Genomic DNA, 20,634 nt, shown 5'->3' on the forward strand with positions numbered 1-20,634 from the left:
AACTACGAGGACTCGGTAGGTTGAGTTGGATGAATTGCCCCGGGTACAGTTCTATCCAGGAAGTTGAGGAAGCTCTAAACGGGTCTTCGTGTTCTCCGCTGTACCGAGCTCCAGCTCGCAGCCAAACACACACCCGGTCAGCCAAGCAAGTCACGTTTTCCAGCCCTGCGCACCCGAGTCTCGTTTTTTTCTGGGCTGGACAAAGGGAAAATGATCTACCTTTTCCTACTCTGCCCGAACTTGGCCCGCTACACGTCTCTGTGCCTGTTGTGCCGAACGAAGACCAGTAAATCCACAGCTTCACCTAGGAATGCTCCCCGAATAGCGTCGTTGTTCGCGAGACGCCACCTACATATGTATTTCCAGCGAAGCTCCAACCAGCAATCTCACGGATGGCCAAGTACAACAGCATCGTCTACAGGTAGTCGCCAAAACACTCGTCTCCACAGCCATCCCTCGTCGTCAGAGAATCAATTGACCGTCTTCACATGAAGAGATACCCCCATTTGGAAGAAAACTCAGGACCCATCATCCAGCACGCCGGGTCCCACGTGGCTTTTTGGGTCTGAGGGCGAAGAACCAAGTTCGCCATTGTCCAGAGATCTCGAACGAACTCGTCCAGATCGATAAGCCCGTCGAGCAAGATCATGTTGTCTCGCAAACGAGGAAATGGAAACCTATCGATCCACCTAACATGAGGCATGGCCATTTGCAATGGAGTAGGCCTGAGGAATTCCGGCAACTCCAGGTATTCTGGAGGTGACCTTGCCTTGATTCCACCGTCTGGACACCCCGTGCCCTGCATTTCGGCGTGACGACCCAGCGCCCAGTAAATAGGCCACGCTTGCCAACAGAGCAATTGATGGTCACGGCTAAGTACATCTATGGAGCAACGCCATCGGTGAGAGTCATTGAGCAGAGGAGACGTAACCGCAGATAGGATGTTCTTCTGATGTTAAGTTAGCTAGGTGTCTGCGTGACCTTGACAGCAGGTCTAGGAAGTACCTTTTCAGAGCCAGGTACGAGAGCAAGCGATTCATGGTTATTTGAGTGCTCTTCGTCCTGAGTCGGCGGTGATGTGTCCAGGCCATTCAAGAGCCCTGCGTCATGTTGGATCGGCTGCTGCAGACGAGTCTCGCCTGTACATTCGGTCTCAGTCTTGGTCACGCTGTTCCCATCCTGCCTCGAGACCATTCGACTGCCTATGAATATGTCAGAATGTTTCGAAGCTTACCATTGGACACGCTTGAGAGGCCAGCCCTTACGTCTCGCTCGCTGTGCCAATCTGTCCTGGATCCGCTTTCGTTCCCGTGCATCTTCTACCCCGAACCAGTTATCGAATTTTGAATCAATCCTAGGTCGACCGCGCTTGCGCCTGTCTGTCATTTCATTCTCTACTCGCAGTGGAAACGATGCCTAGCCTATTTCCAGACTATTGTGCACATATATGAGAATCAAGCGATGTCGTTACACAAAGTCAGGAACAAAGATTTATGACGAGAGCTGGTTCTCGATACAGGTACTGCGTACCAGGCAAAGAAGGCTAGGAACTCCTATCACCATGAGGATGGTCAACATCAGGTATGCCACTAAATGGATGAGAAATATGGCGGTGAAACTGGCGCCCTTAGCCAGAATGGTTACTAATTATGCAAAGAATTGTGCTCGTTGCCAAGACCTTGTGAGTTTGTCTCTTCATAGGAGCCTCGTTCAATATTTGGCATTCCACTATCATCCAAAGTCATCCATATATCGCCTGCTAATAGGTCCAGAAGACTCAGGACACATACGCTATACCAGCCTTGCAGCCTCGATCCTTTCTTCAGGCCAAGCTAAGACTTCCTTGACAATATCTTCGATATTCTGGGTCGGCAGGCCAAGGACATCGTTATCAGCTTCCACATCCTTCGTGAAGTCTGCTCCAACATTCTCGCGAATAAGATGGGACAAGATCAGAGGAATAATCCCAAGTCTGTTGCCTTGATTCAGCAATTCTTGTCCTGCGGCGATCTCATCGTCAAATTTGATATGCTCAACATCCCATTTCTTCTCAGTAACGGCCTCAAAAACCTTCAGGATCTCATTCTGGCTCGTCCGTGTCGAGTATATGTATATGAACCGATTCTTGACCTCTTCCGGTTTCTTGAACGCCCGCGCAACAGCGAGACCGATGGTAGGTAAGGTTGTCGCGGTCCATTGCTCATCGCCACTATCATATATCTTTGCCCGCTTGTCCTCGATGTCAAATCCAATGAAGCCATTTGAAAGACCCCTGTTCATTCACCGGGTCAGCACCGGCCTGCAATGCAGTCTGCGGAAATGAGGAAGAAAAATCATTCTCACCAATCCAAGAAGGCACCCGTTGTGATCGCCGTCCAGGACAACCCTTTCTTTTCCATCTCAATCAGATGTTTATGAATCGCTTCTTTGGCGTCATACAATGGAGTCTTGACCCCGAACTGCGCTTTGGCCTTGTTCCCGCCGAACTCTGCAGGAATGAACCACTTGACGCCCGCTTTGACAGCCAGGTCGATAAAGGCGATTTGTTTCGTGACCCCGCCCATGTTCACAGAGCAAACGACGGCATCTTGACCTTGGAACGCCTTCAGGACCTCCTCATCCGGATACGAGTCGTCGACACGGTGCACGGTAACGTGGAACGGGAAAGTCGACTTGGAACTCTGTCGCGCAAGGACGGACACGGTAAAGTCCGGGTCGTCATCGAGTGCCTTTAGAATCCATGGGCCAATGTTTCCTCCGGCCTGTCGAGTCGTAAGATTTTGTATCTCGAAGTATCCCGAAGTAAAGCAAGAACAGATCGTGCTGGACTCACACCAATCAGCGTAACTTTTCTGATCTGAGCCATCGTTCGTCTTCCCGATGTTACAAACAGACCAGCACCCTACCGGCTTGTCACAAGCAATAGAATGATGTCTGCCGGTAGGCTAGAGTATCCCCCTTGATATCGGGTAGGTGAGGTTCGATTGTAGTTATAGCTCTTTCATGCCATGCAGGCATTTGCAATGACATAATTTATGCACATCTACTGGACCAGATAGCTTACAAACACTGGTCCTCTCGGGGGTTACTGCAATCTACAGTAGGTACCCTTAGGACAGGCCGCACGTAGCTACAACAGCACGGTACCGAGTGATGCTAATGAGGGGATCTGATATAATCCGCACGTTATATTCTGACAAAATGCGGCTTCGGGCTGACCTTGATGCGACACAGATGCCCATGGTCATTCATCGGCGAGAAGTTCGTCCGACTCGACGGACCAGTTTGTCAAAGACGGATGGACTTGACTTTCCAAGATATTGCAGCCATGGTGATCGATATGATGTCTCGCCATATCTACCATTTGCATGAGAACTTCCATGAAACTGACAAACTCCACCAAAGCGGTGAGGTGTGATCGTCATTCCGACAACGGGCCCAAAGCGAGATGATCCTCAACTGGCGCCCAGTCCCGAGCATCGGAGTCCGTCGCAGGTGAACCTATACGGGATGCCTTGATTTCTGGAGGCCTGGGTGACGCCTTCCAGGCAAGTTTCGTTCTGGAAAAGCATATGTTGGGAATTTGGTGTGCAGTCTTCTTGCGCCGCGTAAGTGCTGGCCATGATATCCTCCTCCACATGGGCGTCATTGATGGTTAGTATTTTATTCCTTCACAGCAGCAGCATTAGACATGTCTGCTCTGCGGAATCTTTCATACTCTCGTGTCTGGTCTCTGAATGGGTGGGGCATTGGTAGCCAACCATCCATCACTGTCATCACAATTCTACATCCAAGTCAACAAAATTTCATTTCAAGCAAGGTATCCAATTTCATCATCTTGAATAAGAGTGAGTCATAAATGAGGGTCTTCGCCCAATCTGACGATACACGGCACCTGTCGATTTTCACTCTGTTGTAAAGTCCGCAGAACCGAATAAATGGCGGGCACGTACAACGAAAAGTATTGGTGCTGCTTAGCGGGGATAGGAAATAGCATGTCGCCAGACTCCTCGATCGTGAGGGAATGATCACGAACGCTCACGATCGTCTGCCCAAAAAAGCCAAACCTTCAGTGGCGTCCTTGGTGTGACATCGATGTGGTCGTCAAGCTTATTCAGCATTGACGCCTGTTGAAGCATTTGTTCGGAAGCTTCCGAGATGTATTGAAAACAGATATTCATATATATATAGTTCTGTCTGGAAGTAAACATGCGGCGCCTGGGATCTGCAAACGGAAAGAAAAAACACTTCAAGTCCAGAATCAAACAGAGAACAATGTCAGAGCTCGTTTGGCTGATCACTGGATGTTCTTCGGGCTTTGGTGAGCAATTTGTCCACAGCGTCCTGGCCCGTGGGGACAAAGTCATTGCTACAGCTCGCAAAATTGACAAGATCCAGCACCTGCAGCAGGCAGGAGCCACGATTCTGCAACTCGACATCACCGACAAGCAACAGCAAATTCGAGACACAATAGCGGCGGCGATTAAGGTACACGGCAGAATCGATGTACTGGTCAATAATGCTGCTTACATAGCGATCGGGACATGGGAGGATCTCGAGTACGTATGATGATAACTCAGAGACCTACCATTTGCTTACATCAAAGCGACAGATATGAAGACTTTCTTGCAGAATTCGACACCAACGTTTTCGGAACCATCAAGGTGACTCGGGCTCTTCTCCCACACTTTCGAGAGCGGCGATCAGGAACCATGGTCTTCATAGGCTCCTTGTCAGGCTGGGTTGGTCATGCCGGATGTGGTGCATACGCTGGCTCCAAGTTTGCTCTTGAAGGTAGGGCAATTTCTGTTCCGTTTGGAGATAAGAACGCTGTGCTGACATGCACGATCCAACAGGGCTGGTGGAAAGCCTATCGCGTGAGACTGCCCATCTGGGGTTCAAGACGCTCCTCATTGAGCCTGGTAGATTCCGCACAAAACTGCTCTCGAGTGGAAACATGAAATCCGTGGCATCGGCGATTCCAGATTATCAAGAATTTTCGCAGAATTTGCTGAATGGATTGAGCCAGTCGGATCAGACTCAACCAGGCGACCCGGTGAAACTGGCAGAGATCATCTTGGACCTAGTACGGCAGGAAGGTGTTGCTGCAAGTCGAAATGTTCCGTTGAGGATCCCTCTTGGAGTAGACTGCTTCGAGGAGCTAAAGGCAAAGTGCGAGGAAACCCTTGAGTTGCTGAAAGAGTGGGAAGCCACTATTAAGAGTACAAACCACGACGACTAGCACTGTAGCATACAATGGCACTGGGCCTCGTCTTTCCTGTGTAAGAAAACGCGATGAAAATCGATGTGAGAGAACGTCGAGGTTTGGCGAGCGTAGTATACCATCTGCAGTTAACTAGTCAAGAACCTGGTTAGTCAGCGCAGCGACAGCATCTCCTCAAATACTCCACCGTAAAGTATACGGCAAAGTATAAGGCCCAATGTTGTCAATGACGGTCCAGGATGCTGTTGTCGTGTCTCCGACTGCCTGCGCTGCTCAAATTAACAAGATACCACCAGGCCAACCATCATTGAACATATCTACTATTTTCCAACCGATTTCAAGCGTGCAGCTCCTATTGTAATAGGCTACTGGGCCCAGCAGACAACCTCCTTTTCCACCTGGTACACCATTGCCCTCCCCATCTCCCTCTTGCCTACTTCCCTTACCTCAGTCCGCACCTGGTCAGCATGCCAGCCACAACGGCAGAGACTCTTTCCCTTGTGAGCCGACAGGTATCGGTCGCGCCACTGGTCCTTCTTTCAGCAGCCGATCACTATGGTCGTTCAGCCAAAGGCACGCGGAAGCGAGTGGTAGGTGTTCTTTTGGGACAAAACGACGGCAAGAATGTCCGGGTCTCAAACAGTTTCGCAGGTTAGTCGGCAAGCTCGAGACTATTATGCGCAACTGACACTTTGTAGTCCCCTTCGAAGAGGACGAAAAGGACCCATCAGTATGGTTTCTAGACCACAACTATGTCGAATCTATGCGAGAAATGTTCAAGAAAGTCAATGCTCGAGAAAAGCTGATAGGCTGGTATCACTCGGGTCCGAGATTGCGAGCTTCTGATCTGGAGATCAATGAGCTGTTCAAGAGATACACTCCAAACCCGCTCCTTGTCATCATCGATGTCCAGCCAAAAGAGGTTGGGGTGCCCACGGATGCGTACTTTGCGATTGAGGAAATCAAAGATGATGGCACGACCACGTCAAAGACATTCGTCCATACTCCCTCTATAATTGAGGCTGAGGAGGCTGAAGAGATCGGAGTTGAACATCTTCTCAGAGATATCCGAGACGTCGCAGTAGGAACTCTGTCAGCACGAATCACTCAACAACTCCAATCCTTACAAGGTCTGCATCTACGGTTAAGAGACATCGGCGCATATCTTCAAAAGGTCCTTGATGGAGAACTCCCCCTCAACCACGCGATCCTAGGAGACATCCAAGACATCTTCAATCTTCTCCCCAACCTGACCACACCTCCTGCATCACGACCAAACGGGAAGAACCAGGTCGAGAATAGCGAGCTGGCCCGGTCCATGAGCATCAAGACTAATGATCAATTAATGACGATCTATTTGAGCTCCCTCGTACGAGCCATTACCGCCTTCCACGATCTGATCGACAACAAGAACAAGAACCGACAACAACAGGAGGAGAAGGAGGCGAACAAAGATGGTGCTGAGAAGAAGGAAGGCGAAAAGGAAAAGGAGAAGGATGAGAAAAAGCCCGTCGTAAATGGCAGCAAGAAGGAAACCGAGGACAAGGGCAAGGGCAAGAAGAAGCCCTAGATGAACTCTAGCGGTGTGGATAGCATCGCATCTGGGCATTCAGCATGGCGTTTGGATGGTACCTCTAGCTAGAAGGCCAGTCGGTATGCATGGCCAAAAAGGGGACGATTATGTACAATACAATACTGCTTAGCAGCAAGACCATGTCAAGCCCTGTCATGAACGGGATTCCGTATCACAGAGTCTAAATTTCTCATCCCGGCTTCACCTTGCTCAAATCGTGTAGAGCATTGATGCACTCTGAATATCAGCGTGAGTGATGACCATCTTCTAGTTAATGGTACCTTTCAGCGATCGGGTCTCGTTGTCTTTCGATATCATGATCTTGAGGCGACCATCCTCTTGTCATGTACTTGTGTACGGTTCTTCGTGCGCATTGTCAAAAGTACCCTCCGATGGGCCTCGGTTCAGCGTGTATCATAGTGTACCGGTGACTAAAGTTCTGGGATGACGCCTTCTCATATCTCGGGCCTGGATCCAAGGAAGATGAACATTCAGAAGAGCCCTGAGGGCCTCCTTTATGCTCCTCGTTTCTTTTCCCTCGCTCGCTCCACGCCTCATCCACCTCCAAACTCACCCCAGCCCGCTCCCCAGCCTACACTCTCATCTCGACTGACCGTCCTAGACGTGACGCCGTGGGCGAACAAGCCCGGCGCCGCCTTAGCCAGCACAGCAGCGAGGATATGCTTACAGGAAGGCGGGCGCGGACTTGAAGTGGACGCCGTATCCACCGCCACGCCGCCGAACCGCCACGTTGAGGACTTGGATTCGCCCTTACCTTGATTGTTCGTCCACCTATGTGGAGGGCCTGCGGGCACTGGCTCTGCCTCTGTCTTTGTTTCGTAGTGACCTTTCATCATCAAGCTATGGAACGCACTCACACTGAACGCGGGACACGTACAGTTCCAGCTATCTAGACGGACTTCGTAGAATGGTGCAGCGCCGCTGCTCGTCTGTTTGCGGTGATGGCTAGTTGCTGCTGCTGATGATGACGAAGAAGCGCTCGAGGATTGGATGTAGAATACCTCGTCTCTGAAGTGATTAGGTTCTTGTCCTTCTAACGTCTGATGTCCCGCAGAAAGAGGAGCAGAAGCAGAGCCGGAGGGGCCTGACGACGACTCGGTGGGTTCACTGACAAAGTGTGAATCTATGATCCCAGTAGCACAAACTTCTGGCGCTTCGAGCGTGATCAGTCGCGTCACCAGGCCACGGTCGAGGAGGTCGAGAGCCGGCAGAAGCTCGTGTGGGAACAAGACATGTAGTGTGAGGAAGAGGGAGCGGGCCCGTTGGTTGTCTTGTTCGGATAACGCATGCAGAGGGTTCAACGTGGACGAGCCATGCAGGGACTGCGGATGTGAGGGGGAAGACTGACATAGAGAGCCAAGAGAGTCGAATATCGAAGTCATATCATGAGGAGATGATGGTGATCCCGAATGGGTTGTCCGTGATTCCATAGTCCACGGATATCTGCTCAGGCAGTCGTTGAAAGTGCATGTAGAAACATCCTTCGTCTCCGCTCTATCGTGATGTGTCTAGTTGGTCTCGAATGAGACCAAACTGACGCCGTCGAAACCCTTTCTACACAGCCTGGTCCAGTCTTGCATGGCGAGGTTGTTTACAAAACGACTTGGCATATGTGTTCTGCCGTATACTCGTGGATGTCACGTGTAAGTGCGGTAGAGCTTATGGATCTTAAACGCAGTATCTCCTGGACGCAGACGAACATAGATGCAAACATGAGTACACAAGACCGTCTTCGCACGTGCCGTCTTCGAGGCATTATCTTCCCGATTATGAAACTCGTGCATAAGGCTGTTGATCAAGCCTCGATAGCACAATGAATCCCCAATCTGTATTCGATCGTGCGCACACTCTCCCTGTACCATGGACGGAAGCGATTCACCGGCGAGTTCAAAGGTGATCATACAATGTATCGATCCTCATAATCTCTACGACAGCCTCGAACCTCGCCTTTCTCAAAGAAGCCCTTTGCGTAATCTACATTGGAAGTCACCCACTCGTCCGTTACGATCTATACCCGCCCTGAACATCACCCTTTCGAGAGAGGATCAGTCTGCTGGAACGGCTTCGAATGTCCGCAGGCATCAAATCCCTGGCTTACGAGAGACACCTTACGTGAAGCTATATCTGCTCCGTTGCGATGACAGGGAGACGTACAAGGAGAAAGCGAGAAAGGAAGTGCGCCAATGGGTCAAGTCGCAAATATCCGCTGCAGATGGGAAATCAAACAAGAACCAGGAGGACCATGACGCCTTTGAATGGCTGATAGTTCACGTGGTGCTGGCCAACACCCCGGCCGCCAGCCAGCCGCGGTCATCGAAACACATATCTTTGGAAACAACGGAGAGCACCGACAGCGTTAACAGCAAGTCCAAATGGTCCGGCAAGAGCTCCTCTACCATCTTCGATAGACTACGCGCAGACTTCAACAGCGGCTCCAAGTCTCCAATCAATCGTGTCGCCCAAGTCAGACTTCTGAATTCACACGACAAAGGTACGCCGCTGAGCCCTGCAGATCTCGAGGAGCAATGGCAGGAGCTCATTGACAGCATCAAAGCCTGCATACTGCGCTCGTTCGATGCACGAGTTGCGCAGTACGAATCAGACATAAGGGAGAAAGACGGCCAGAGATCTCTTCCGGGATGGAACTTTTGCACTTTCTTCATCCTGAAAGAAGGCCTGGCCAAAGGCTTCGAAAGTGTTGGTCTACTGGAGGATGCTTTGGCCGTTTATGATGAGCTTTCGCTTGGTCTGGACAACCTGGTGAAAGAACAGTTCCGAACAGGCGATAATGAGGATAGCGGCGCTCTCTTAACCGTTTCCAAAGAATCAAAAGCTCTACTTCGTGCTGCTCTTGAGGTTGAGGATTCTTCGTCCAGCAATGACATCTCCAAACAAATGTTGGATCTCCAAGACATATTGACTGTCGATCGTGAACAATTCCCATTTGATGCCGAAAGGAAAAACTATCAAAGCCTGATTCTAACAAATGATGTCTCTGCTCTGGATCTGAGAATATACTTGTTTGCCCGCCAAATGGAGCTTTTGCTGCGGCAAGCACGGGCAGAGGCGTCTGATAACACTCCCGGATCCAAATCCAGTGTAAATCTTAATATTTTGGCGGATCTTGCAGAGCGTGCTAATGAGTTCATTAACCTGGCTGCCCGCAGTCTGCGAATGGAACTTTATGGCGCCTGGGGAGGCCATGAAGGACTGAGCGCGGATGAGTTGTTCACGCAACGTGCCGTGACTGGCAATATCGTCTCGACATTTGAGTGGCGAGCGGTTATGCAGATAATGAGTAAAGTACTGCCATCGCTGGAGCTAGATGTCGAATATGGCACTGGGTGGCTATCACTGGACTCTGTCGAGCTCTTTCGGATTATGGATAAAAGCTCAACACATATTCAAGAGGCACGCAATCGCTCGAAAAGAATGTCGCTGGCTGTCGACTCCCGCTCTCCTTCACGTGAGCGTTCTCAAGGACCTCACCACAAGAGGATATCTGTGATTCCCGAGGAGGCCACTACACGCCAGGTTGTATTTTCGCGACCTGGCGCAGAGAGGCTTGCGGTTTGGATTTCGAGACTTGTTATAATGGCAAGACGTGCAGTATCGAATCTGGAGGCGGTGCAACCGTGGCTGGTGGAAATGAAACGTGCCGCGTTGCATTATGACTTGAACATAAACAAAAACATGACAAACGGGATGGCACGGAGGTCATCAATTTTCAAAGCAGAAGACCAAAAGCAAGCCACCGACAAATCTGCCTCGATGGCCGGCCTGGACTCCAATACATTGACAGCAGCTGCATCCTCAAAATCGACTTTTCTCGAGCTCTTCGCGATGTTGTCGGTCCTTGCATATCGAGTAGTCGCAGACACAAGCAGCCATTCTACTGCACAGCAAGTCTTGATTGATCTGGTGGAGCTGGAGTATGCGCAAGGCAACTATGGTCGAACCGCACGATACCTCCACAGCATTCTTGGCCCCCTCCCCAAGACTACCTATAAACCGTCCGACGGCCACCTGCTCCGGATTTATGCTGATTGTCTCAGGCATCTTGACAAGCCTACCGAATATGCCCGCTGCCTCATAGCATACCTGCATTGCGGCTTATATGGTGGCTCTACTGGGAAGCCCAGTGCCACACAAGCTGCGAGTTATGTGGATCAACTTTTCCAGACCCTGCCGAAAATCGATGTAACAACTCTTCCGATGTCCACCTTATTCATGATTCCTCGTGTTTCAAAGGCCATCACTCATGTCGCCAGCCAAGATGGATTCGCTTTGAGAATATCTCTTCAACCACTGTCTCCTATGACCGTTCCACTCATTAGCGAAGTCAAATTGCGACTAAGCTCCCAAGCTATTGAACCACGATTCATATCTCTCACATTATCTGAAAGTGCAGCGATCGAAGAGGTGGGGACAGAACTCTTTCTAAGCACTACAGTCATGGCCCAAGGTTGGTATATGCCTAGTGAGCTCGAGGTTAACATCGGTAAGCTACGGCTTTTACACCATTTTCGGTCGACCCAACATGACGAAGGTTTTCCAGTTGAAGATTCGCCGCTTGAGCAAGCCGTGGTTGTTCCGGTCCTGGTATACCCTGGTGAACAATCTATGAACGTTGATATTGTTCATGCCCCAGTCGTGCATCTCGCCGAGACGCGAAAGCTGCTTGTCAATCTGATGCCAGGCCACAACAGCGTGAGCCAGTGTAGGCTACGTCTTAAAACAGCGACAGCGGGACTGAGGCTCAATATTCATGAAGCAAAAGCTCATGGCAAGGGACAGACCCTTCAATCTTTACGTACCGCCCGGGAGGGCGACGCTCTCATGATGTTTATCGATGATTTGAAACCATACTCCAAAAGCTCGGTGGAGATTCCATACTCTTTGGAGACCCAAACCGAACCCTCGGTAGTGATCCGAGTTGAGGCCAACTACCAGACGAATAAGGGAACGTTCGAGTTGTACGACACAGCGTCTGTCAATGTGATTCTTCCAGTCACTGTCAATGTGCAAGATATCTTCAGGGATACCTGTATGTATTCACGATTCACTATCAGCCCCTCAACGCTAGTGCCATTGCGGCTGGTACGTTGTGAGCTGGAAAGAAATCAAGCATACCACTCCGTCAATAGTGGCGACTTCGACCAACCAGAAATGGTGTTTCCGAAGCAGCCGGCTAGCTGGACCACCAGGCTTGTCCCGTCCACACCCACCGCCATCGGCGTCACACAGAAACTCACACTTTGTGTTGACTTCCAAGCCGTTGACGAGCTCATCCTGTCGAGTCTCGAGGACAACTTTATATCTGAGCTTTCTAAAACTCGTCACCATGGTACTGCAAGACTCTTGGCAGGACATCTGCGAAATCGTGTTCGAACTTCATGGACGGAACAAGACTTGGAAGTGGCTGCCCTGACCGAAGAGGTTGAAATTTGGAGTATGGAAGACATGGACTGGCAGTCCGTTTTGTGTGCACTCGATTCTCAGACAAGGCGTGAGGTTGAGTTGTGGCTACAAGACTGGCACGCACAAACCAAGCCCATCAAACTTCTCGTCGATAAAGCTCAAACAAGGCAATTGAAGCTATATGTCGACATCGCACCGCATCCATTACTTATCACGGCGTGTCTAGACATCCATTGCGCCAAACCAGAAAGTCCGACTGCAATCGTGGGGCAACCCATGTTGGCGGATCTTGTGATGCGTCTTTCAAATGCGAGAGAAGATGAGGTCACTGCGCAGTTCGAAGTTAGTAATTCGGACTCGTGGCTGGTGGGTGGAAGACGCAAAGGCCATATGCAACTGAGCAGCAAAGCGAGTCGAACCCGCGTGGTCTTGGTCCCACAACATATTGGGCATGCACTCCTACCGACCATTACAGTCAAATGTCGAAAGCAGAAAAAAGGTAGCGGCGGTGAAGAGGTGTGGACTGAGGTGGTGAGTGATGTGCACAATCCAATGCACGGGCGTTGCATTGAGATCATCCCCAGCATACGAAGCACGACGGTCGAAGTTTTTGGAGATACACCGACTGACGGAAGTGGACGATTGTTATCGAGCCGATGAAGATGCTCAATACAAGCATGAGCACGAGGCCGAGTGCAGACCATCCAGATTATACGGAGTAAAGATTGTGTAGCCACCTCCAGCTTCGCCTTGACAATGAGAACGATAGAATGCAGGGAACTCCTTAGCACGTTAGCTCACTGGGATCTGCAGGCACCATCTCGCAGGGACGCCATTCCTAAAGACGACAAGAGCCTCGGCACCAACCGAGGATCTAAACTGTAAAGCTCTTAGCGAGATACAGGGGTCGGGATGGGATTCGGACAAGCGCCAGGGGCCAGGCCGGGCCACTCACATCCCACTTCCAAGTCTCGCCTCCCCAACAAAACTGTTTTCGTGCAGGGTGCCACCTCGAGGCAGTTTGCGCACCAGACCGCTGTCACGGCGCCACGATTCGTCATTGATCGTGACTGTCCCTGGGTGCAGGCCGAGTCGACTCGCCTGGAGCTTTGTCTGACACAGCACGATCCCAGCAGTCAAGATTTCGTCCTCCAGCATGTGAAAGACTGCACATGTCATCCAGCCTCGGTCGGCCTCGTTCGGCTAGAATCCTCTAACACTGCCATCGGTCTGTGGCGAAATAGAGCAGCATGTGCTTGAGATGATTGATCTCAGTGACCCATGGCGAGCTGTTCTTGGCCATCCACGACAGGCATACAAGAACCACTGACAGCTCCACGATGGCGGGAGGTAGCGGGTCTGTTGGAGAGATCGCCCACAGAAAATGCGCCAACGTTGGCAAAAAGCATCCAGAGTCGATGCTGAGCGAAAAGATCGACGGGCAGAAAGGGTCGAAGCATGGTACGGAGTAGTCAGAGTCACATCGAGAAACAGGGCGAGAACGAAGACGGTGAACAGCAGCATTCGCCTCTCTGGGCTTTTTTTTACACCGATACTTTGGGTTTGCTGGATCAGGGCTCGTCCCAGCGCCTATGGGCAGGAGGAGATGTTTAGTGTCCTGCACGAGAAGGCTCACGGGTATCTGGTGTATTGGTCGGTCCGTCTGACGCTGGCTGGGCATATTGGAGAGTGAGTGACATGACCGCTCATGAGACAGCCCTGACGATCACCACACTCGTACTCATCCGTATACGAGGTAGGATATGCTGTACGCTGTTCTGTCAGAGAAACTTGGTCACCGCCGCCATCGAGCCCCCACCGACATATGTACTGTAGAATACAATAGCTGTGGAGCTGGAGCCAAGGGGTCTTGAGCCTCCCACTCGGCTGTGCAAGGTATCGACAGTCATGTTTGTACTTGAACAAGAATCTACTGGGGGTTTGGGCTAGGGAGGGCTAGTGTGATACGTCTACTGTAGTGCAACGATCTGGTCAGGGACTTTGTTCGGCACGTTTAGTGGAGTCTCTAGGCGTGGCATGAGCCCCGAGGGAGAACCATTACCAGGCCATGGACCCCTAAGAGAGATGCTGGTCGGGGTTTGTGAGGGGCAGCTTCGGCAGTCCCTGAGAGGGAGTTCTGACCGCCTAGAACCCCGGGCGCAATGTGAGTGGCCTGTTGGGCCTGGACGGGCCAAGGGACCGCGGGTTGCCCTGAGTTTAGTGCGATTAGCTAAGGCTCTTAGTTGGTGCTGGTCCTCTTTCAGAAATCGTTGAGATTTGGCCGCAGCTTCAGCTTCTGCTTGCTCGCTGTCCACAAAAAATCAGAATCTTTTTTGCCCACAACTTTCTACTATCAGTCACTCGTGGTAGCCCAGTCTCTGCATCTGTAGCCAATACAAGACGCGTGCTCCAGACTCGGCTCCACCCGACATGTCTCCCTCCCTATCAGCACTTGTACAATGCAGTCCCTGACATCGGAGCCCTGTCCACTCCATTGTCCCTACTAATATCCCGCTACCTCTCCCGCATTTTTACCTTGAGACGAAGCTCTCACCCTCTCTCTACGCCTTGTGCCCGTAGATTGTTTGTCTTCCTGCACGACACTGAGCTTGGTTGTGCATTCCTCTCTTTGATCTCTCCTTGTTGTGAGCGCTTCCTCAGGGACACCTTCACTGTCCCCCTTGTGCTTGTGGCAGACAACGACGCCTGCGTCCCAACAAATTCCCAAGCTCTCATTCTTCCCCGACCTCTACTCTTCCACGCCTCCCTAGGTCACCTAGATCGCCTGGAGAATCATGACAACAACCGCTTTGCCTGCAGAGACGGCTCTGCGCCGCATGGGAACGACCGAATCCACTCCCATGTCGTCGACCAACATCTCCCCTCTCGATAGTCCGAGATCCTCTCCCTCCTCGACTTCGCTGTCCTCTCTTGCGTCGGAAGATGCCCTTGAGCAGAAGAAGCCCGTCGTGGGAAAGAAACAGCTGGTGGACACCTACGGCAACACCTTTGAGATCCCAGATTACACCATCAAGGACATCCACGATGCCATCCCAAAGCACTGCTTCGATCGGTCTGCTGCCACTGGTCTCTACTATGTTGCACGAGACGTCGTTTCCCTCGCAACCACCTTCTACCTCTTCAACCGATTCGTCACTCCTGAAACGGTTCCGTCGACACCGCTCAGAGCTGGACTCTGGTTTCTGTACACCGTCGTGCAGGGTCTCTTTGGTACAGGCTTGTGGGTGTTGGCCCACGAATGTGGTCACCAATCGTTCTCCAAGAGCAAGGTTCTCAACGATACTGTCGGCTGGTTCTGCCACTCGGCGCTGTTGGTGCCGTATTTCTCGTGGAAGATCTCTCATGGCAAGCATCACAAGGCCACCGGCCACCTGGAGCGAGACATGGTCTTTGTTCCAGCCACCAGACAAGAGTGGGCCACGAGGAGAGGGTATCTGCTCCACCAGCTGGATGAACTTACTGAAGAGACTCCTCTCAACACCGCCTACACCCTCATCTCCCAGCAATTGGGAGGTTGGCCCATGTACCTGCTAACCAACGTCACTGGCCACAACAAGCATGAAGGCCAGCGCGAAGGACGTGGTGTAGGCAAGCACAATGGCTTCGGCGGTGGTGTCAACCATTTCAATCCCAACAGCCCCTTGTATGAGGCAAAGGATGCCAAGTTGATCGTCCTCAGCGATCTGGGTCTTTTGATCATGGGTGCGATCCTGTTCTGGGTTGGCAAGACCTATGGCTTCTCGAACCTTTTCGTGTGGTACTTGGCTCCGTACCTTTGGGTCAACCACTGGCTGGGTAAGTTGTGAATCTGCGATGCATTCGGAATTCTTTTGCTGACAAGATCTCAAGTGGCCATCACGTTCCTGCAACACACCGATCCATCTCTCCCCCATTACACACCCACCTCCTGGACCTACACTCGTGGTGCGGCAGCAACCATCGATCGTGAATTTGGCTTCATTGGTCGTCAACTTTTCCACGGCATCATCGAGACCCACGTGCTCCATCACTATGTCAGCGTGATTCCTTTCTACCATGCTGATGAAGCCAGCGACGCCATCAAGAAGGTCATGGGCCGTCACTACCGCAGCGACACTCGCGGTGGACCCATTGGATTCATCAAGAGCATGTGGAACTCGATGAGATGGTGCCAGTGGGTTGAACCTCTGGAGGGCACCACTGGCGATGAGGCCGGGGTCATGTTCTTCCGCAACCGAAATGGTCTGGGTCTGCCACCCGCCAAACTGGAGAAAGCTGCTTCATCTTAAGCGGTTTTCTCCTTACGACTAGCATTTCGCTCAGGAGTTTTTGCCTGTGGATGATGACAGACAGGGAGGGCTTGATTGGCGTTACCTCTTTGGACTGATGCCGTAAAGTGGCTTGAGTAGAACATCAGCGAGACTCTTAGACCGATGAAAAGACAATAAAGACAACCGATAGACAAGATATCCCGAGCTCTCAACAGTATGAGGAGGGATTGTACTCATATGGAGTCACATAGATCAATGAGAATCAATGAGAAAGTTCTTTGGATGTCTTGAGGGTTGAAGTGAGGAGCGTCGAACAACAAGCTCTTTTAACCTATGGAATAGTCATGGCCTTGGACTGTTGTGGATGTCTCGGATAGTTGGATCCGGGCTGTACAAGTTGAAGCACTCGTACGCGCCGCCGTCCCTGATGTATTGTGTGGATGAAACCCCCGGTTTTTTCACAGAAACGTGCGGAACTGGTTCACCTTTGATAACGAAGAACTACAGTTGTAGAGAATCCACTTTTGTCGAGGCTTTACTTATTACAGTTAAGCGCTGGCTATTTGTACAGTCCAATCATATGTAACTGTAATTTATCAACTCGAAAAGTTTGAACTGAATTCCTGAGAAAAGGTCTATGTCATTTGAACGGTGTTTATCAGCTTGACTTGGCGTCTTTCCGTCGGAAGTGCAGGATACTGAGCTCCGGTTTTTGTCACGGGGGCTGGATCGAAACCCACGTGAGAGCCCTGCTGGGAAGGTCGGCCGAACACTGAGATATGCGTGCGACGCGTCCTTGTATCCCGTTTGTAGCCTATCCCACGGGTTTTCGAGGTCAGATTAACAGCTGAAATCTTCTCTACATGCCACGACGCGTCGATTCTACATTGCGACTCTCTATATCGATAATTGTGTAAGGCACGGTGATGGGCGTTATATGCGCCCATCCCAATTAGGTTAGCTCCTCCAGATTTGGTTAGAGTGTAAAAATCTTGGCACAACTCAGGTAAACGCCTTTCCATTCTATCTCTGCCTACTCCTCGATCATAACCCTCTCAACAACGTATTCCTTGCTCGCAACAACTTATTATTGCGCCGTCTAGCCATGTTGACTCCTGCCCAACTTGCCGTGGACCAATTGGAGTCCCGATTGGCCTATGAAACAGCCTCAAATGACGAGTTCTATGAGTGCAATTCCGACCGGGAGGCCCTCGGTGATGAGGAGCCTGTTGACGAGGCCCCGGAGGCTTTCGACGACGCGGCCTACAAGGTGAAACTCATGAATTCGTTAAGGAACAACTTCATGAAGGTATCGGAGTGTAATCAACTGTTTCACGTATTCACTCACTTTATGAAGTCTCTATCACTTGTTAGGATGTGGCTAATAAGCGCAACAAGCGTGAGATCATACCACTGAAGAAGCCTGGCAAGGACGATTATACGCTCGACAAGGCGTGGAGGCCAACCTTCCTCCTGGCGACTTTGGGCAAGATACTGGAATCAGTCATTGCGGACAGGATTTCCTACGTGGTCGAGACCCACGGTCTTCTCCCGACCCAACTACTTCGTGGCGCGGAAACAGCAACCCCAAGCGGAGGACTTTTTTTCGCTGCGATCGGCACACGATCACAGCAGAATCTCTATTGCAGAGGACTCTCGGCGACGGCGCAAACCCTGGGCTCGTTACCACCGCTGAGGTCTTGTTAGGATCGCATTACTGACCAGTAACAAGGCAGCGGTGCCCTCGCTGAGACGACCACGTCAACAGTCGGGACAGGAATACATCGGTCGCATTTACGACCCCATTAGGCAACGAAGCAGAGAGGGCAATACAGTGACGGTGATATGGACCTCGGCACATGGTAGCTTAGCTTTAGCTCGCCCTTTCGGCTTTGCCGGAGGGGCGCATAAATTTTTGTATGTATACCACCACGCTGCTGAGACGATCGCGTCAAAGGGAGAGTGACTTCCCAGGAAGGAAAGAGGGTTCGTTGTTAGACTCTCTGTAGTTGTGTTCTTCCACTCGCCTTCATATGTCTCCATCCTTCCACTCGGCGTCACTTCTTTCTCCGATAGACAATCTCCCAGGCTTTGGCTTCCACGCTTTGCAAGTCACCACTCTTGTCCTGCTCGAAGATGAAGTGGTCCAGCGACTGCATACCATAGGTGGGCAAGGATATCGTGGCCCAAGACTGGCAGCTTCCATCAGGGAAAAAAAGCTCGCTGCTGAAGCTGGCGAGCTCCTCTGCCGAAGAGGTCTGATATATCGCTCTCCAGGATGTTCTGTTCCCGGAGGAGAGATCGGTGGGGTACAAGCGAATGGTCGTGTTCACATCTGCACCTTGGAGAGCGCTGTATCCGGAGCTGACATTGACACCGTTGGCGATGAAATTGGTCACCAACAAGCCATAGTCGTCCACGGAGAGTGTGATGCTGGAGTCGTTCCCCGATGTGAATGTTCCAGTGTACTTTTTCGCAGCGGTCGTCTTACCGATTTCATCCACGACGGGCAACACTTGTGTTATCAACGCAGATAAGAGGACTTGGATCTCCGAGATCGAGCTCTGAGCGCCTGCCAGGTTCATGGCAAGTACCAGGTCGTAGTCCGGAATGAGGACCAAAATGTTTGTGTAATCATACAAATTTCCAGTTTTGGTGTAGATGTCGATGACGTGGCCGTCAGAAGTCAGATTTTTGCCACGCACGATCTCCCAAGCCTCACCGACGAACACGCCGGTCGATGATGTGAAGCTGCGTGGTTTCATCCATGCTCGCGTTTTGGCTGGTGACAAGAGATGAGACGACAGGATAGCTTTGCCGAAGCGCAGAAGGTCGTTGTTCGTGGAGTAAACGCCTCCCGTGCTACGCATGACATGTGAGTATTTGTCCTATCGCAAGATATTCCTGTCCGCACGAGCTCACCTTCTTTCGTATCCGAGATTTGCCCCATACCAGCTTGTGCCTGCCGGGATAAATGCGGCTGACGTGTTCGAGGGAGCGCCAACACTTGAGCGACTCATGTTGGTAGGCTTGAAGATAGCATCCTGGAGATATTGTGCATATGGTTTTCCAGTCACATTTTCAATCACCTTGCCGAGCAAGGCATACCCGATGTTCGAGTATGCTGGGCTTGTGAAGGCCCCGAAAATAGGAGGTCGTTTGCCGAAGTTTTGGAAGAATTCTGGTCAGACGGTGAATGGGTGAGCCTCAAGACGTTCATCCCAGGAGCAGAGAATCAAAGACTCACCATCCCAAGAACAACCTGATGTATAGGGCACTCCGCTACAATTGAGAGACTGTTGAGCGTTGGCCAGTTGTGGCAGACCCGTCTCTTCCTTGAGTCCAGGTGCCGGTTCTACGATGCTGAGAGTCACTTTGCCCACAGGTTAGTCGCCGACTTGCAATTCAGAGTAACAACGAGGCTCGACGTACTGTCACTGGCGATTCCGCTCAGATGGCTGAGCATAGCCTCGATCGTCACGGTCGACTAGTCCGGCTCCAGCAAAGGATCATGACTCGGGGACAGCTGTGCCAGCCTGGGGACATATTTCAAGACTGAATCCGCCAGATTGATTTTTCCCTCGAGTTGGAGGATTGAGAGAGCGGTGAAGAGCTTGGTCACGCTGGCGATGGCATAAATGGTATCGCCCGTGACGTTGTGCGTGCCGCTCTGGTTGTATGATGTTGGTGTGACATGGAGGCTGAGCAATGGTGTCGGATCATGGATGGACGCTAGGCCAATTGACAGAGCAGTTGCGCTGGAGTCGAAGAGCGTTTTGTTTTCCAGTTGAGTCTGGAGCGGCTGTGCGAGAGCTCGGATCGCATCTAGATTTGTTGGAGCGGGTAAGATAGGACCCAGTGGAGGACATTGAAGTTGGGCAAAAACGGTAATGGCACCAAGGACCACCGCTGACAGAATCCGCAGGAATGGAGTCATTCTGAGGTCGCGAATAGGATGGTCTCACGAATTCAGGAGTGAAGCTGGGAGTATAGGTCGAGATGTTGGGTCAACCCGAATATATATCTCCTTTTGAGCCACGCCCTTGGCAAACTAGGTATTTCTTGTTCTCCCCATAGAGAAAGGCTCGTTGCTCGAGTGAACACGGCATGCTGGTTTGCCGTCT

General features: G+C 51.2%; 10 protein-coding genes across 10 annotated transcripts; 5 read left to right on the forward strand and 5 right to left on the reverse strand.

Moving 5' to 3' along the window:
- Positions 1 to 484: 484 nt before the first annotated feature.
- PV08_08072 (uncharacterized protein) lies at positions 485 to 1,386 on the reverse strand (the record flags this gene model as incomplete). The annotated part of the gene is made up of 3 exons (XM_016382398.1): positions 485 to 949; positions 1,006 to 1,202; positions 1,266 to 1,386. 3 exons carry the CDS (start codon positions 1,384 to 1,386, stop codon positions 485 to 487), a joined length of 783 nt encoding a protein of 260 aa, XP_016233101.1.
- Positions 1,387 to 1,791: 405 nt separating this feature from the next.
- PV08_08073 (uncharacterized protein) lies at positions 1,792 to 2,866 on the reverse strand (the record flags this gene model as incomplete). Its single annotated transcript, XM_016382399.1, has 3 exons — positions 1,792 to 2,272; positions 2,344 to 2,762; positions 2,834 to 2,866. The coding sequence occupies 3 exons, from the start codon at positions 2,864 to 2,866 to the stop codon at positions 1,792 to 1,794; spliced, it is 933 nt and encodes a 310-aa protein (XP_016233102.1).
- A 1,343-nt stretch (positions 2,867 to 4,209) lies between these two features.
- On the forward strand, positions 4,210 to 5,242 carry PV08_08074 (uncharacterized protein; the record flags this gene model as incomplete). Its single annotated transcript, XM_016382400.1, has 3 exons — positions 4,210 to 4,559; positions 4,613 to 4,794; positions 4,857 to 5,242. The coding sequence occupies 3 exons, from the start codon at positions 4,210 to 4,212 to the stop codon at positions 5,240 to 5,242; spliced, it is 918 nt and encodes a 305-aa protein (XP_016233103.1).
- Positions 5,243 to 5,691: 449 nt separating this feature from the next.
- PV08_08075 (26S proteasome regulatory subunit rpn-8) lies at positions 5,692 to 6,794 on the forward strand (the record flags this gene model as incomplete). The annotated part of the gene is made up of 2 exons (XM_016382401.1): positions 5,692 to 5,875; positions 5,923 to 6,794. 2 exons carry the CDS (start codon positions 5,692 to 5,694, stop codon positions 6,792 to 6,794), a joined length of 1,056 nt encoding a protein of 351 aa, XP_016233104.1.
- A 557-nt stretch (positions 6,795 to 7,351) lies between these two features.
- Positions 7,352 to 8,200, reverse strand: PV08_08076 (uncharacterized protein; the record flags this gene model as incomplete). Its single annotated transcript, XM_016382402.1, has 1 exon — positions 7,352 to 8,200. The coding sequence occupies one exon, from the start codon at positions 8,198 to 8,200 to the stop codon at positions 7,352 to 7,354; it is 849 nt and encodes a 282-aa protein (XP_016233105.1).
- A 478-nt stretch (positions 8,201 to 8,678) lies between these two features.
- PV08_08077 (uncharacterized protein) lies at positions 8,679 to 12,899 on the forward strand (the record flags this gene model as incomplete). Its single annotated transcript, XM_016382403.1, has 1 exon — positions 8,679 to 12,899. One exon carries the CDS (start codon positions 8,679 to 8,681, stop codon positions 12,897 to 12,899), a length of 4,221 nt encoding a protein of 1,406 aa, XP_016233106.1.
- Positions 12,900 to 15,034: 2,135 nt separating this feature from the next.
- On the forward strand, positions 15,035 to 16,528 carry PV08_08078 (uncharacterized protein; the record flags this gene model as incomplete). The annotated part of the gene is made up of 2 exons (XM_016382404.1): positions 15,035 to 16,055; positions 16,110 to 16,528. The coding sequence occupies 2 exons, from the start codon at positions 15,035 to 15,037 to the stop codon at positions 16,526 to 16,528; spliced, it is 1,440 nt and encodes a 479-aa protein (XP_016233107.1).
- Positions 16,529 to 17,615: 1,087 nt separating this feature from the next.
- Positions 17,616 to 18,217, forward strand: PV08_08079 (uncharacterized protein; the record flags this gene model as incomplete). Its single annotated transcript, XM_016382405.1, has 2 exons — positions 17,616 to 17,819; positions 17,885 to 18,217. The coding sequence occupies 2 exons, from the start codon at positions 17,616 to 17,618 to the stop codon at positions 18,215 to 18,217; spliced, it is 537 nt and encodes a 178-aa protein (XP_016233108.1).
- Positions 18,218 to 18,567: 350 nt separating this feature from the next.
- PV08_08080 (uncharacterized protein) lies at positions 18,568 to 19,976 on the reverse strand (the record flags this gene model as incomplete). The annotated part of the gene is made up of 4 exons (XM_016382406.1): positions 18,568 to 19,372; positions 19,433 to 19,691; positions 19,758 to 19,883; positions 19,943 to 19,976. 4 exons carry the CDS (start codon positions 19,974 to 19,976, stop codon positions 18,568 to 18,570), a joined length of 1,224 nt encoding a protein of 407 aa, XP_016233109.1.
- A 21-nt stretch (positions 19,977 to 19,997) lies between these two features.
- PV08_08081 (uncharacterized protein) lies at positions 19,998 to 20,447 on the reverse strand (the record flags this gene model as incomplete). The annotated part of the gene is made up of 1 exon (XM_016382407.1): positions 19,998 to 20,447. One exon carries the CDS (start codon positions 20,445 to 20,447, stop codon positions 19,998 to 20,000), a length of 450 nt encoding a protein of 149 aa, XP_016233110.1.
- Between the last annotated feature and the right edge of the window lie 187 nt (positions 20,448 to 20,634).

The sequence above is a fragment of the Exophiala spinifera genome (genome assembly GCF_000836115.1).
Source record: "Exophiala spinifera strain CBS 89968 unplaced genomic scaffold supercont1.6, whole genome shotgun sequence".
NCBI lineage: Eukaryota > Fungi > Ascomycota > Eurotiomycetes > Chaetothyriales > Herpotrichiellaceae > Exophiala > Exophiala spinifera.